Source organism: Coregonus clupeaformis, chromosome 37, assembly GCF_020615455.1.
Source record: "Coregonus clupeaformis isolate EN_2021a chromosome 37, ASM2061545v1, whole genome shotgun sequence".
Taxonomy (NCBI): Eukaryota; Metazoa; Chordata; class Actinopteri; order Salmoniformes; family Salmonidae; genus Coregonus; species Coregonus clupeaformis.
In genome coordinates this window covers 20,647,490-20,665,277 of record NC_059228.1, presented here as the reverse complement: position 1 = coordinate 20,665,277, position 17,788 = coordinate 20,647,490, and the positions used below count along the sequence as shown (strand labels likewise).

At 43.2% G+C, this 17,788-nt stretch overlaps 1 protein-coding gene across 8 annotated transcripts in view; it reads right to left on the bottom strand.

Moving 5' to 3' along the window:
* The window catches only part of LOC121553368 (ankyrin-3), a 114,129-nt gene that overhangs the window by 64,134 nt on the left and 32,207 nt on the right, over positions 1-17,788 (bottom strand). For all 8 annotated transcript variants that reach the window (XM_045211581.1, XM_045211577.1, XM_041866421.2 and 5 more), the window contains exons 2-4: positions 4,908-5,009; positions 4,247-4,345; positions 1,831-1,929 (exon numbers count right to left, since the gene is read on the bottom strand). In XM_045211581.1, the coding sequence (XP_045067516.1) occupies positions 1,831-1,929; positions 4,247-4,345; positions 4,908-5,009 (300 nt within the window). The remainder of the gene's footprint in view (positions 1-1,830; positions 1,930-4,246; positions 4,346-4,907; positions 5,010-17,788) is intronic.

The following is a 17,788-nucleotide window of genomic DNA, read 5'->3' as shown; positions in this document are numbered from 1 at the left end:
CTAGCGCGTCATGGAAAACACCTTTCATGTAGTTCATTATTTTCCATAGAACGCATAGCCCCTCGTTGATTATCCCTTACAGAGTAAAATATATCATACTTTGTCAAACCACAGCTCAGAGAATTATACAGTACCATACAAAGTATATTACACAACTTCTATAGTAACTGTGTGTAGTGAAAATAAGCACTGTTTGGTGGAATTAAAAAAATTAAGAACCTACACTACATGACCAAAAATATGTGGACACCTGCTCGTCGAACATCTCATTTCAAAATAATGGGCATTAATATGGAGTTGGTCCCCCATTTGCTGCTATAACTGCCTCCACTCTTCTGGGAAGGCTTTCCACTAGATGTTGGAACATTGCTGTGGGGACTTGCTTCCATTCAGCCACAAGAGCATTAGTGAGGTCGGGCACTGGTGTTGGGCGATTAGGCCTGGCTCGCAGTCGGCATTCCAATTCATCCCAAAGGTGTTTGATGGGGTTGTGGTCTCTGTGCAGGCCAATCAAGTTCTTCCACACCGATCTCGACAAACCATTTCTGTATGGACCTCGCCTTGTGCACGTGGGCATTGTCATGCTGAAAAAGGAATGGGCCTTCCCCAAACTGTTGCCATAAAGTTTGAAGCACAGAATCGTGTAGAATGTCATTGTATGCTGTAGCGTTAAGATTTCCCTTCACTGGAACTAAGGGGCCTAGCCCGAACCACGAAAAACAGCTCCAGACCATTATTCCTCCTCCACCAAACTTTACAGTTGGCACAGGTAGCCTTCTCCTGGCATCCCCCAAACCCAGATTCGTTCATCTGACTGCCAGTTGGTGAATCGTGATTCATCACTCTAGAGAACGCGTTTCCACTGTTCCAGAATCCAATGGCGGCGAGCTTTACACCACTCCAGCCAACGCTTGGCATTGCGTATGGTGATCTTAGGCTTGTGTGCGGCTGCTCGGCCATGGAAACCCATTTCATGAAGCTCCCATTGAACAGTTATTGTGCTGACGTTGCATCCAGAGGCAGTTTGGAACTCAGTAGTGAGTGTTGCAACCGAGGACAGAAGATTTTTTACGCGCAACGCGCTTCAGCACTCGGCGGTCCTGTTCTGTGAGCTTGTGTGGCCTACCACTTCGCGGATGAGCCATTGTTGCTCCTAGACGTTCCCACTTCACAATAACAGCACATACAGTTGACCGGGGCAGCTCTAGCAGGTCAGAAATTCGACGAACTGACTTGTTGGAAAAGTGGCATCCTATGACGATGCCACGTTGAAAGTCACTGAGCTCTTCAGTATGGCCATTCTACTGCCAATGTTTGTCTATTGAGATTGAATGGTTGTGTGCTCGATTTTATACACCTGTCAGCAACGAGTGTGGGTGAACTAGCCAAATCCACTAATTTGAAGGGGTGTCCACATACTTTTGGCCATGTAGTGTAGCTGTTATTGGCAGAGTGGTTTGAAACGCTCTTTGTTACTGGTCTATTAAACATATACCGCCTGGTGACTGCCAGGCAGGCCAAAACTCCATCCCACAAAAACAGGCTGAAATTTCAGCCGGTCTTTTCAAACAGCTCTTACAGTAAAACGGCATTATCATAATTTCCACAATTTCACAGTATTATTCCAACCTCATAGTGTGGAAATATATATAAAACACAGGAAAATCGTGTTTTTGACTGCACTGGGCCTCTAAATGTTGACGTCAGGGGATGGCCAGCAGTGTGAACCCTGTGGAGATTCCTTGTCATTAGAATGTGTGCATAATGATGGGTTCTGATGTGCTCTGTATCTATGACCTGAGTGTGTGTATAGTAGCCCTGATATCCCACCTGAGACTGTGCGTTGACATTGGCTCCATTAGTCACCAGCTCTTTCACCACTTCCGTTTGGCCGGCCAGCGAGGCTATGTGAAGAGCGGTGTTTCCTTTCTGGATTAGACAGGAGAATGAGAGGCATGTCAGTTAATCCCTCCCCCACCCGTCCCAGTGTCCCCCATGGCTGCACCCCCTGTGCATTGTTTGCATTGTGACGCCAGTAGTGGCATATACGCTGTGTGTACTGAAAGGACATAAATATATCCCTCCCCTCTAGGTAGAGAAGTAATGAGTTGAAGACAGGGGTCTTGATTACAACATTTAAAACAAGAAAAGCAGGAGTGCAGATACAGACATCATGCCCATTCAGCTACGCCCAAACATTACCTTTACTGTGCAACTTAGACTGGTGGCTGAGGTTTTATTTGAAGAGCTGAAGAGTTTGATGTTGAGTAGTTTGAAGACTCTCCTTAGTGTTGCATTTTTCATAGTGCTCAGAATTGACATATACAGTGAGGGAAAAAGTATTTGATCCCCTGCTGATTTTGTACGTTTGCCCACTGACAAAGAAATGATCAGTCTAAAATTTTTATGGTAGGTTTATTTGAACAGTGAGAGACAGAATAACAACAAAACAATCCAGAAAAACGTTATAAATTGATTTGCATTTTAATGAGGGAAATAAGTATTTGACCCTTCTGCAAAACATGACTTAGTACTTGGCGGCAAAACCCTTATTGGCAATCACAGAGGTCAGACGTTTCTTGTAGTTGGCCACCAGGTTTGCACACATCTCAGGAGGGATTTTGTCCCACTCCTCTTTGCAGATCTTCTCCAAGTCATTAAGGTTTCGAGGCTGACGTTTGGCAACTCGAACCTTCAGCTCCCTCCACAGATTTTCCATGGGATTAAGGTCTGGAGACAGGCTAGGCCACTCCAGGAACTTAATGTGCTTCTTCTTGAGCCACTCCTTTGTTGCCTTGGCCGTGTGTTTTGGGTCATTGTCATGCTGGAATACCCATCCACGACCCATTTTCAATGCCCTGGCTGAGGGAAGGAGGTTCTAACCCAAGATTTGACGGTACATGGCCCCGTCCATTGTCCCTTTGATGCGGTGAAGTTGTCCTGTCCCCTTAGCAGAAAAACACCCCCAAAGCATAATGTTTCCACCTCCATGTTTGACGGTGGGGATGGTGTTCTTGGGGTCATAGGCAGCATTCCTCCTCCTCCAAACACGGCGAGTTGAGTTGATGCCAAAGAGCTCGATTTTGGTCTCATCTGACCACAACACTTTCACCCAGTTCTCCTCTGAATCATTCAGATGTTCATTGGCAAACTTCAGACGGGCATGTATATGTGCTTTCTTGAGCAGGGGGACCTTGCGGGCGCTGCAGGATTTCAGTCCTTCACGGCGTAGTGTGTTACCAATTGTTTTCTTGGTGACTATGGTCCCAGCTGCCTTGAGATCATTGACAAGATCCTCCCGTGTAGTTCTGGGCTGATTCCTCACCGTTCTCATGATCATTGCAACTCCACGAGGTGAGATCTTGCATGGAGCCCCAGGCCGAGGGAGATTGACAGTTATTTTGTGTTTCTTCCATTTGCGAATAATTGCACCAACTGTTGTCACCTTCTCACCAAGCTGCTTGGCGATGGTCTTGTAGCCCATTCCAGCCTTGTGTAGGTCTACAATCTTGTCCCTGACATCCTTGGAGAGCTCTTTGATCTTGGCCATGGTGGAGAGTTTGGAATCTGATTGATTGATTGCTTCTGTGGACAGATGTCTTTTATACAGGTAACAAACTGAGATTAGGAGCACTCCCTTTAAGAGTGTGCTCCTAATCTCAGCTCGTTACCTGTATAAAAGACACCTGGGAGCCAGAAATCTTTCTGATTGAGAGGAGGTCAAATACTTATTTCCCTCATTAAAATGCAAATCAATTTATAACATTTTTGACATGCGTTTTTCTGGATTTTTGTTGTTGTTATTCTGTCTCTCACTGTTCAAATAAACTTACCATTAAAATTATAGACTGATCATTTCTTTGTCAGTGGGCAAACGTACAAAATCAGCAGGGGATAAAATAATTTTTTCCCTCACCTTAACTAGTGTCTGCTTCCATTGGGAGAGAGGGAACACAGAACACTAATGGTAGCTACAGTCTCCAAGTCTTTCTATGAACAAACATGGACATGCTGCTGACCACACTGATGGTGACCACAATGCTAGGCTCATGTTGTGTTTGTGACCGACTGGGTATCGAACCTGGGTCCTCCACACATCTCACTGAATATCTCACTGAATATCAGCCCTAGGAGCTACCACGAGTCTTCAGGAAAAGGTTACTCATCATGCTTGTAGTTCACTGAATCACCCCTTAAGTGTTGTCTGACAGCAACAAAGCAGTGATAGAAGCAGAGTGGGACTCACCTTGGTCGCAGCGTCCACATTGGCTTCTAGCTTCAGCAGCTCAGCCACCACCTCCACATGACCCTCCTTAGAGGCCAGATGAAGAGCATTCAACCCATTCTGAATTAAATAAAAGAAAGTATTTAAATACATCTATGGCACCCAGCTTACATTCTCTGAAAGAGAGACTGATTGTGCATATGGTGTGAGATCACTTAGACTTTCAAGACCATTAAAATGACTGATTCATGTTGTGGACTTGATTTAAATGTTACACATTTATCACACAGCCACAGGATTAAATGTATTTAATGCAAATAGTTTCAGTTACATTGACAGATACACTCTTAGAAAAAAGGGTTCCAAAAGGGTTCTTTGGCTGTCGCCATAGGAGAACCCTTTTGGGTTTCAGGTATAAACCTTCTTGGTTCCAGGTAGAACCCTTTTTGTTTCCAGGTAGAACCCTCTGTGAAAAGGGTTCTACACGGAACCCAAAAGGGTTCTGCCTGGAACCAAAAGGGTTCTACCCAGTTCTACAAAGGGCTCTCCTATGGGGACAGCCGAAGAACCTCTTTAGGTTCTCGATATAACCTTTTTTTCCTAAGAGTGCAGCTAACAGTATCATATTGTGTACAAAATGTGAATGAATTGAACAGCAGACATTGGATAAAGAGCAACCCACCTGGTTGCAGATATTGATTTCTACCCCAGACTTGAGGTAGTCCAGGGCCTTCTCCAGGTTCCCAGCCCGCGCTGCTCGCAGGTAACTGGCATTGCTGTCCGACTAAGGAGATAGAGAGAGAGATAGGTCAACTACAGGCCACATACTGTAGTGTACATACAGTATATTTTCCTACTGCTCAACATCAGAGGGCTAGAACGAAAGCACCGGTTCACGTTCTCAGTAGTCACAGCGATAAACACTCTCTCACACACACACGTAAACACTCACACACAGAAAGAGATACTGTACCAGCCATGTCTTTCTCAAAGGTCCTTTGCCTTCTGTAGAACTATAGCTACATTTCAACTGTATTGTAAAATACTGTATCGGTATACAAAAATAACACAGACATTCCAAAGATCCAGCAAAACAAATTGAGCTTTTATCCCAATAAAATCTGTTATTCTACGTCATCCTTTCTTCATATCCGATACCAGGACGTTGTGATACCAGGAGCGTCAAACACAAATATCCCATGACTCCAGAGTCAAGACAATGGTGGGTGGTCCTGATTGTCACCACAGACACTTCTCTCTTTCTGGTACAGACAAGAGACACACACTCAGAAGACCATACTCTCAGGGCAATTCCCTGAGTCTCTGAGACTCAGATTTCTCACTTAAAAAATGTATGTCAAACAAAAACCAATGACTGCAAAGTTAAACGAACAATACAACTCTATGCACAAGGACTACTTTTAACAATTTCCATAGAGCATTTTACAAAAACACATTTACTTGAAGAACAGTTCAGTTGCAAAGTTTGGTAACAGAATGAAGGTTTGTGTTTTTGTAAAAAGTTATGTGGAATTTTTTTTTATTAGCTATTGTGCATTGTAGCTATTGTGAGTTGTATGGTTTGTTTAAATTTGCAATAATTCGTTTTTGTTTGACATACATTTTAAAGTGAAAAATTGGAGTCTCAGTGTCACAATTGTGTGTGCATGCATGTGTGTGTGTGCGTGTGTGTGTGTGTGTGTGTCAGTGCATGCGTATGTATGTACAGTACCAGTCAAAAGTTTGGACACACTTACTCATTCCAGGATTTTTCTTAATTTTTTACAATTTTCTACATTGTAGAATAATAGTGAAGATATCAAAACCATGAAATAACATGTAGTAACCATGTAGTAACCCAAAAAGTGTTAAACAAATCAAAATATATTTTATATTTGAGATTCTTCAAATAGCCACCCTTTGCCTTGATGACATCTTTGCAGACTCTTGGCATTCTCTCAACCAGCTTCACCTGGAATGCTTTTCCAACAGTCTTGAAGGAGCTCCCACATATGCTGAGCACTTGTTGGCTGCTTTTCCTTCACTCTGCTGTCCGACTCATCCCAAACCATCTCAATTGGGTTGAGGTCGGGGGATTGTTGAGGCCAGGTCATCCGATGCAGCACTCCATCACTCTCCTTCTTGGTAAAATAGCCCTTACACAGCCTGGAGGTGTGTTGGGTTATTGTCCTGTTGAAAAACAAATGATAGTCCCACTAAGCCCAAACCAGATGGGTTGGCGTATTGCTGCAGAATGCTGTGGTAGCCAGTGTGCCTTGAATTCTAAATAAATCACAGACAGTGTCACCAGCAAAGCACCCCCACACCATAACACCTCCATGCTTTACGGTGGGAAATACACATGCGGAGATCATCCGTTCACCCACACCGCGTCTCACAAAGCCACGGCGGTTGGAACCAAAAATCTCTAATTTGGACAAACTTCCACCGGTCTAATGTCCATTGCTCATGTTTCTTGGCCCAAGCAAGTCTTTTCTTCTTATTGGCGTCCTTTAGTAGTGGTGTCTTTTCAGCAATTCGACCATGAAGGCCTGATTCACACAGTCTCCTCTGAATAGTTGATGTTGAGATGTGTCTGTGACTTGAACTCTGTGAAGCATTTATTTGGGCTGCAATTTCTGAGGCTGGTAACTAATGAACTTATCCTCTGCAGCAGAGGTAACTCTGGGTTTCCCATTCCTGTGGCGGTCCTCATGAGAGCCAGTTTCATCATAGCGCTTTATGGTTTTTGCGACTGCACTTGAAGAAACGTTCAAAGTTCTTGAAATGTTCCGTATTGACTGACCTTCATGTCTTAAAGTAATGATGGACTGTTGTTTCTCTTTGCTTATTTGAGCTGTTCTTGCCATAATATGGACTTGGTCCCCCCCCCCACCCACCCACCCTGTCACAACACAACTGAATTGCTCAAACGCATTAAGAAGGAAATAAATTCCACAAATTAACTTTTAAGAAGGCACACCTGTTAATTGAAATGCATTCCAGATGACTACCTCATGAAGCTGGTTTAGAGAATGCCAAGAGTGTGCAAAGCTGTCATCAAGGCAAAGGGTGGCTATTTGAAGATACTCAAATAAAATTTGTTTAACACTTTTTTGGTTACTACATGATTCCATATGTGTTATTTCATAGCTTTGATGTCTTCACTATTATTATACAATGTAGAAAATAGTATAAATAAAGAAAAACCCTTGAATGAGTAGGTGTGTCCAAACTTTTGACTGGTAGTGTGTGTGTGTGTGTGTGTGTATGTGTGTGTGAGTGTGTGCGTGTGTGTATTTGTTTGTGTGCGTGTGAATCGGTCTTATCGGCTCACGTCAGATTGTTCTGTTTGTGTCTAGGACACTTGACAGAGACAGACACACAGCAGAGTCTGCATATTTGCTGGCTGTAACTGTATGAAGTTGGTTTCTAAAAGCCAGCACCAGTACACATGTCCTCAGAGCATGCAGTTGAGATAAACTGATATAACAGGGGCTCAGAGACAAAATTCCCCTGAATTAACCAAGGCCCAGACCTTCTAATTTTAGCACGTTTCCAGAGACACTTACAGTAAACTGGCAGACCCAAACAACATGAGTGCCACAACCTTTTCCCCACCCACATACTTTTCCAGGAATAACTGATGGGCAAAGGCTGGCTTGACAAACAGCCAAAATGTAAATGACCAAGACATACTTCCAGATTGCTCCAGTGATAGGGAATAAGAGTGGACTGTGGGAGCAATTTCAGAAGAGCGTGTGTGAATCCCACAAGCGAGTGGAGAACCTATTCATTTCCTTGAAATAAAACACATTAGCAGAGATCTAGTAGTATCTTAGTATCTCCCCTGTAGAATACATAAATGCCCATTTCCTTTTCCAAACACAAGCCCCTAGGACAGAACAGTGTAATTTCTTTGCTTTCGTCTTTGAAGAGATTAGTGGTTCATATGGACAAATGCCACAATGCTTCTCATTTAAGTATTTTGGTAATAAAACCGTAGTATGAATATTAGCATAACTAAAGAGCATTGTTTGGTACATAGCAGAGGCAATAATTCTCAATGTGAATCTGAGGAGGGTTAATATCAAAACAGATGAGAACTTTCCATCCTATGGTTCGAATGCCTCTAAAGGTTTATCTCTCCAGTGCAGAGCTTTGGACAACTCCTCCTTGGCCTAAAACACTAATTAACCCCTGTCCTTCATTGTGAACCGTTGATACTGCTTCTCTCGAGACTCAGCTAGCTGGGAGACTCCTTCGCTCATTTAACTATCCCATCCACTCCAGACCACGTCATTAAATTACCCCTAGCACCCTTGCGCCAATTCTTATTTTCTCAAATAGAGTTAACACATTATCTTGATCATTTGTAGTGACATTGAGCTCTGTACACCATCATATCCAAAACATGAGGATAAGTGTTGTAGGTCTATTCTTATCTTTTACTTTGCGTAAACACACAAGCATACAAACCTTTGCACAGTGTGTGGTGGTTAAATGAGCATATGCTGTCAATGACTGTCAAGGATCTCTGAGAATAGTGTATTTGTTCAGTGTCAGATGCTCAGACTTCTGACATAAACATGTGCGGCCTCTATCTGTTACGGTGTCTCATTGCTGTTGACAGTCAGACAACGACACATTCATTTACTCGTCAAGCCATGACGTCAACATACAAAATGCAAGACATGCATTTTCAAGTACCACCCTTCTTTTACTTTCTAGACAAGCATATCATTCTAAATGTACTTATTGTAGCCTATGCAATTTCATTATACAGAATATTCCCATACTCTTATGATCAGAGATTTGAGACCAAGTGACTCCGCTGAGTATAAGTTTAGAGTTTAGACTCAGAGAACTCAGGATGGCAGAACAGTGAATATGGAACAACTGTTTATGTCACAGGTCTGAAGGTGAGGAAGAATCCAGACACTGTGAAAGAGGGACAAAAAGTAACACTGACCTGCAGCACCAAATGTACTCTGTGTGACAAATTCAACCCTACTTACATCTGGTACAAGAACGGACGACGACTAACCAACCCAAAGACCCTAAATACCAGCCTTTACCTTGACCCATTCAGCATTACGGATGCTGGCAGCTACTCCTGTGCTGTAAATGATCTCCGTTCTCCTGCACTTTGTGTCCTGGATAACTGTTGGGATGTGAGATACACAAACAAGACAATCTGCGCCATAACCGGGTCATCTGTGGACCTGCCTTGCACTTACACATACCCCAGTGGACAGACGATCACACAGACTCTCTGGTCAAAAACTGTGGATCCCAAGGGGAAGCCTGAAGACTTGGAGTATGAAGGTTGTGTGCAGTACCGTGGAGATAAGGAGACTAACTGCACCCTGAGTGTCACAGAGCTGAGACAGAGGGACTCAGCCAAGTACAGTTTTTGATTTAAAACACAACAGGGGAACTACAATGACCCATTTCAGGTCACTCTGTCTGTCACAGACGTGCGTGTAAACATTAATCCTGACATCGTCATGGATAAAGTAATCCTTCTACCCCCCCAAAAAAAAACATATTGTAAAGTGGTTATCCCACTGGCTATAAGGTGAATGCACCAATTTGTAAGTCGCTCTGGATAAGAGCGTCTGCTAAATGACGTAAATGTAAATGTAAATGTAATATAATTTTGAGTTTTTAAATGTACAGGATCATGGATGGTGGTATACAGGATACTGTGCTAGTGCTCCTCTGAAGGCCTGTACAACTTTAATTGAAGAGCCCGCCCATTAAAGCCTATCTAACTGACTTATGTTTCGTCAGACATTTATTTCACAAGCTATAAACTCTCTCCACGGTCACCACTCTCACCAAGACAATGATGAAGTGATCATGTGGAGTGTTTCCCTGAAGACGATTTGCTGTCTATCATTCACCATAAGGGAATCTCCCAGATTCCCCGTTGCTCTTCAACATTCTGCTCCAGCGTATCTAAAGGGGATAACCTCTCAAGGAAGTTGAAGTGGAGGCCTCCCAAGATAAGACGTTGAATATGAAGCCACACTGAGTTCAGTGACCCTAGTGGCCAGACTATAGTACAGTATACACCAGTAGAGGCTCCTGAGAGGAGGAAGCAAAGGGTCCTCCTCAGTGAATTTCATATATATTCTTTGAATGTGAAACATTAAAGTTAGGCTTTTTAGATAAAACTATACTAATTACATTCACGTCACAAAATAATTGATTAAAACACACAGTTTTGCAATTAAGGTCTACAGTAGCCTCAACAGCACTCTGTAGGGTAGCACCATGGTGTAGCCGGAGGACAGATAGTGTCCGTCCTCCTCTGGGTACATTGACTTCAATACAAATCCTAGAAGGCTCATGATTCTCAACCCCTTCCATAGACTACCTATCTGGCCGGCTGGCAGGACCTACCTGGCCGGCCGGCCGACCCTATCCGGACCTATCTGGCCGCATAGGGGTTGGCCGGCCAAATAGGTCCGGATAGGAGCAACCCCTATCCGACCAGCCAGTAATTGAAGAGTTTAGAAAAAAATAATTTATTCAAAAATGAAGTAGAAGCAAGAGAGAGAGAACGAGAGTGAGATTTCTTTTCACTTTCACTTACTTAGCTAACGAATGCAGCTAGCTAGTTTAGCCTACATAAACACCCGGCTCAAACAGAGAGGGATGCTATATTAGCTAGCTGGCTGCGGCTATCCAACACTGGAACTCTACCAAGTCAAGGTAAGCTTTTTAGTTGTATTAATTTATTGCCAACGGAATCGCTGGTGTAACTGCTAAACTGCGTGCTGTACACTGTACTGCATGATTGTAGCGGGTTTACTAATGCGTTAGTTCTAGTAGCTATGTTGACTATGACGTTAGCTAATATGGTGACAATGATGTAGGCTGTATTTAGCGGTTAGCGGTTATGGTATGAAGGTTTGGCTTGGAAAGTTTTTTTCACCTGGTCACAGACAGCTGTTGTGTTGTGCACTGATGTCCACAAGCGAAGGGAAAAGGTGAGAGGAGGAGAGTACGTAGATGCGAGAAGGAATTATACAATGAGCAAAGTGATCATGCTGTTTGTATGTGGCTGCTATGAAAGTGAACTGTATGTGTGGGTGATCAGGAGTGTATTAATTCCGCCGATTCTGTTGAAAAACGTTTCTTAAACGGAAGTAAACAGAACGAAACAGGGATAAACATACCTGAATTTGTCCAATAGAAACTTTGCAACTGTTTGGACTAATGGTTACACCCTAGATCAGCTAGATGCAGGCAAGAGTGTGCAAGGCGGTATTGAATGTGTCATTGTCTGTCACTTTGATTACTCAAATTTTTCTCTCGACCTGTGCACCTACGATGTTAACTTTTGTTCATAGGCTAGGTTTTAGCAACCTCATGATAGGTATAGGGAAAATGTTGGTATCATGTAGTAGCCTAAACCTATCGATGTTACATTGAGCTGGGTGAATGGAATATGAGTGACAGTCATCCAATATGCTGTAATAGAAATAAGGCCATGCTCAGAAAAAAATTATAATAGTCTTCCCTCATCTTAAACGGCACCGACCGCCACTGATATACACAGACCGTACAAAACATTAGGAACACCTGCTCTTTCCGTGACATAGACTGACCAGGTAAATCCAGGTGAAATCTATGATCCCTTATTGATGTCACTTGTTAAATCCACTTCAATCAGTGTAGATGAAGGGGAGGAGACAGGTTAAAGAAGGATTTTTAAGCCTTGAGACAATTGAGACATGGATTGTGTATGTGTGCCATTCAGAGGGTGAATGGGCAGGACAAAATATTGAAGTGCCTTTGAACGAGGTATGGTAGTAGGTGCCAGGCGCACCAGTTTGAGTGTGTTAAGAATTGCAACGCTGCTGGGTTTTTCACTCTCAACAGTTTCCTGTGTGTATCAAGAATGGTCCACCACCCAAAGGAAATCCAGCCAACTTGACACAACTGTGGGAAGCATTGGAGTCAACATGGGCCATCATCCCTGTGGAAGACTTTTGACACTTTGTAGAATCCATGCCCCGACGAATTGAGGCTGTTCTGAGGGCAAAAGGGGGTGCAACTCAATATTAGGAAGGTGTTCCTAATGTTTTGTATACTCAGTGTATAAAGGCATATAGGCAACAGTCTTTTAAAAGCATTCGCTCTATCCCAGGCAAATGACAAGTGACACGAGTGACCGTCATTTCAAATATCATCCCATCGCATTCCAGTCGGAGACAGAAAATCGTCTTTGTGTATGAAGCCTTTCAGAGGATGGAAACATATTAGCTTTGAAAATATGATTTAACTTTGCAGATCAGAAGTTCAAAGAAATTAGGCCATTTAAGAGTATGCTAAGCCTGAAGGAATTGCATTAATCTACAGTTAGATAGAGCTGGATGTCAAAGGAAAGGAGGCTCTGTCGTTCCGATTCCCTGTTAAAGAGAAAGTTCTTATTTACTGATTCAGTTTGAATTACAGCTTTACCTACTTACAGCATCTCACACAATGGCAACCATGTGACACATTTTCTGTTAAGCTGCTGTAAAAATGACAATGGATATCATAATGTATAGTATGCCTATTAGGAATGTGCTCTGCTGTGTGTACACTCCTGTATCGAGGCAGAGTAGAGCTGCAAAGATGTTTTGCTGAATTAGTGTTTGGCCCAGATTTCACTTATGACATCATTGAGTCCGGGGATTACTGTTTTGTGTGGAGTGATTTTCTCTCCGATATCCCCCACTGACATGATGTCAATGTGACACGTAGGTAGTATTAGGGAACAAAAACACAGACACACCCACAAAGAGGCACCGCAACGCATCAACAGACCCATACCTTACAGATTCTGCACATACACACACACACACACGTTGATGTCAGTGCTCCAGACTACTGGTTAGCTCAGTTGAAGCCCAGAACCCATTGCATTGTCTCATTTATCCCTGGCCCCACATCAATACAAAAACACAGCCTAGGGCCATATGAGCTCAGAACACCCACCGGTGCCAAAGAGCATTGCCCCACCACACAGACACGCACTTTCCACGGGGGAAAAACTACACGGTTGACAGGTTAATGCATGCATTGTGGAGCTGTGAGACAGATATCATTGCAAATCATTACAAATTATGTTTTTCTAAAGGCCCGTTGGTGTGGATGGATGTGGACCCATACTAGAATAGTGAATGGCTTATAATGGTGATGTATTGACAGCAGGATTGGAAGCACTTCCATTTGTTTTCATTAGCTCACATTGGCTGATTCTGAACAACCATTACAATACAAATCCCAATAAGTCTTGTTCGAAGACATTTAATGGCGCTACGTAATGGTTAACCCCAGGCAAAAACTGTAAACGCCAAAACAGAATATCATTATGCCTGTATAATGTTGAAGTGTAAAAGATGCAAGTGTAATGAGAGATACAGTGGGGGAAAAAAGTATTTAGTCAGCCACCAATTGTGTCAGCCACAAACTGCACATGGACAATGATGTGTAGCATAGCTATTTAGATTAATGTAATTGATGGAAGCTCACACACAAAACTGCATGCCATCCTCTGCATGAAGGGCACTAGACTGATATAACATGTGGCATAGTCACTTACAGTGGGGGAAAAAAGTATTTAGTCAGCCACCAATTGTGCAAGTTCTCCCACTTAAAAAGATGAGAGAGGCCTGTAATATTCATCATAGGTACACGTCAACTTTGACAGACAAATTTAGATTTTTTTTTCCAGAAAATCACATTGTAGGATTTTTTATGAATTTATTTGCAAATTATGGTGGAAAATAAGTATTTGGTCACCTACAAACAAGCAAGATTTCTGGCTCTCACAGACCTGTAACTTCTTCTTTAAGAGGCTCCTCTGTCCTCCACTCGTTACCTGTATTAATGGCACCTGTTTGAACTTGTTATCAGTATAAAAGACACCTGTCCACAACCTCAAACAGTCACACTCCAAACTCCACTATGGCCAAGACCAAAGAGCTGTCAAAGGACACCAGAAACAAAATTGTAGACCTGCACCAGGCTGGGAAGACTGAATCTGCAATAGGTAAGCAGCTTGGTTTGAAGAAATCAACTGTGGGAGCAATTATTAGGAAATGGAAGACATACAAGACCACTGATAATCTCCCTCGATCTGGGGCTCCACGCAAGATCTCACCCCGTGGGGTCAAAATGATCACAAGAACGGTGAGCAAAAATCCCAGAACCACACGGGGGGACCTAGTGAATGACCTGCAGAGAGCTGGGACCAAAGTAACAAAGCCTACCATCAGTAACACACTACGCCGCCAGGGACTCAAATCCTGCAGTGCCAGACGTGTCCCCCTGCTTAAGCCAGTACATGTCCAGGCCCGTCTGAAGATTGCTAGAGTGCATTTGGATGATCCAGAAGAGGATTGGGAGAATGTCATATGGTCAGATGAAACCAAAATAGAACTTTTTGGTAAAAACTCAACTCGTCGTGTTTGGAGGACAAAGAATGCTGAGTTGCATCCAAAGAACACCATACCTACTGTGAAGCATGGGGGTGGAAACATCATGCTTTGGGGCTGTTCTTCTGCAAAGGGACCAGGACGACTGATCCGTTAAAGGAAAGAATGAATGGGGCCATGTATCGTGAGATTTTGAGTGAAAACCTCCTTCCATCAGCAAGGGCATTGAAGATGAAACGTGGCTGGGTCTTTCAGCATGACAATGATCCCAAACACACCGCCCGGCAACGAAGGAGTGGCTTCGTAAGAAGCATTTCAAGGTCCTGGAGTGGCCTAGCCAGTCTCCAGATCTCAACCCCATAGAAAATCTTTGAAGGGGAGTTGAAAGTCCGTGTTGCCCAGCGACAGCCCCAAAACATCACCGCTCTAGAGGAGATCTGCATGGAGGAATGGGCCAAAATACCAGCAACAGTGTGTGAAAACCTTGTGAAGACTTACAGAAGACGTTTGACCTGTGTCATTGCCAACAAAGGGTATATAACAAAGTATTGAGAAACTTTTGTTATTGACCAAATACTTATTTTCCACCATAATTTGCAAATAAATTCATTAAAAATCCTACAATGTGATTTTCTGGATTTTTTTTCTCATTTTGTCTGTCATAGTTGACGTGTACCTATGATGAAAATTACAGGCCTCTCTCATCTTTTTAAGTGGGAGAACTCGCACAATTGGTGGCTGACTAAATACTTTTTTCCCCCACTGTAAGTGACTATGCCACATGTTATATCAGTCTAGTGCCCTTCATGCAGAGGATGGCATGCAGTTTTGTGTGTGAGCTTCCATCAATTACATTAATCTAAATAGCTATGCTACACATCATTGTCCATGTGCAGTATAGATCTACATTGTGAACAAAAATATAAACGCAACATGCAACAATTGCAAAGATTTTACTGAAATCGGTCAATTGAAATAAATTCATTAGGCCCTAATCTATGGATTTCACATGACTAGGAATACAGATATGCATCTGTTGGTCACAGATACCTTTAAAAAAAATGGGCCTCACAATGAGCCTCAGGATCTCGTCACGGTATTTCTGTGCATTCAAATTGCCATCGATAAAATGCAATTGTGTTCGTTGTCCGTAGCTTATGCCTGCAAAAACCATAACCCTACAGCCACCATGAGGCACTCCGTTCACAACGTTGACATCCGCAAACCGCTCGCCCACACAACGCCATACACGTGGTCTGCGGTTTTGAGGCCGGTTGGACGTACTGCCAAATTCTCTCAAATTACATTGGAGGCAGCTTATGATAGAGAAATTAACATAAATTTATCTGGCAACAGCTTTGGTAGACATTCCTGCAGTCAGCATGATCCCTCAAAACTCCCTCAAAACTTGAGACATCTGTGGCATTGTGTTGTGTGATAAAACTGCACATTTTAGAGTGGTCTTTTATTGTCCCCAGCACAAGGTGCACCTGTGTAATGATAATGCTGTTACATCAGCTTCTGGATATGCCACACCTGTCAGGTGGATGGATTATCTTGGCAAATGAGAAATGCTCACTAACAGGGATGGAAATGAATTTTGCACAACATTTGAGAGACATAAGCTTTTTGTGTGTATGGAACATTTCTGGGATCTTTTATTTCAGCTCATGAAACATAGGACCAACACTTTACAAGTTGCGTTTATATTTTTGTTCAGTGTATATAAATGTTAAGACTGGGAAGGAAGTTCTCCCCAGGTCAGTGCTACAATGGTATGTGTGTACGTACACACACACACACACACACACACACACACACACACACGCACGCACGCACGCACGCACTTATAGCAGATCAGAGGACAATTATCAGTGTGGAGAGATTATCCACCAAATTCCAGCGATCCCAAAAAAGCCTTGGGAAATCCCCTGTGCAAGCAGCAGGACGCTCTATGCTGCTCATCTGATTTTCCCTTATCACATTACCTGTCAAGGTCAGCTGCTGTGCACTGGATCCCTGACAAAGAGCATCCTTTAGATAGTTCGCTCTAGTGCAAACACACACTGTAAATTACAAAACACATATTGTCACCAGGATATTTCCCTTATGCCCTGATGCCAGAAAACCAAGATGTCCTCTGTAATAGGAGAACCAGCATCTCCAACACAGATACAGACATGTTTGTGTCCCGTAACCATCCTCCATCCACTACCGCTGCACCGCTAGTCTATACTACAGGGACTGATGACCTCTGAGCTCTTCACAGTCCAGGATATCAAATCAAATCAAAACACCATACTAAATTCCTCGCCACAACCCCCCTTCATAACTCCTCACAAGGCAGTAGTGATTCCAAAATGTATTGAGAAAATTCCATGGAACACTTACTATTGTCAGGAAGTCTGCTGCCTCTTCCACAGCCATGTTTCCCTCTCTCGCTCTGCAGTTCAGGAGTGAAACCTGAGCCGTCAATTATCTCTGTCCCAGGCAGGCAGCACCACACAGAGCACACGGCACACAGAACAGGGAGTGGGACAGGAAGAGCAAGGTACCATTGTGTCAGGTGACCAAGTAAAAAATAAATAATCTGCCAACCCAGCAAGACCCAAAATAATGCTTTCTTCCGCCGCGTGGTCAATGCGCCACGGAATTGTAAATAAGAATTTGTTCTTAACTGACTTGCCTAGTTAAATGAAGGTTAAATAAAAAAATAATACATGAAGGGATGGAGGCAGAGAGGAGAAGAGGTGGGCTTCTGTATCTAACCTTCCAGGAGAAGTAAACGATCCTCTCTGTCAGTGTTGGTCTCTCTCTGACATATAAAAGGACACACGTCAAATCCCCTATTCCCTCTCCCTCCCTCTTTTCCTGTCTTTCTATGTAAACAAGGGCAAATCCCTTCTGCTTCCCAGAGCTCACCCAGAAAGTACCCTAGAGAGGGGAGGGTAGAGGACAGGAAGTACACCCTGACTTACCATATTAGTAGATAGCACTTCCTCCTCCTGTCTCTCCCTCTAAGGCTCTCTCAGAGGGAGGTAAATGGAATCGTGATATCCAAGGATAGGGAGGGAGGGAGGGAGACACTGAAAATAGCAGCTGAAACAAATACTTATGTTAAAAG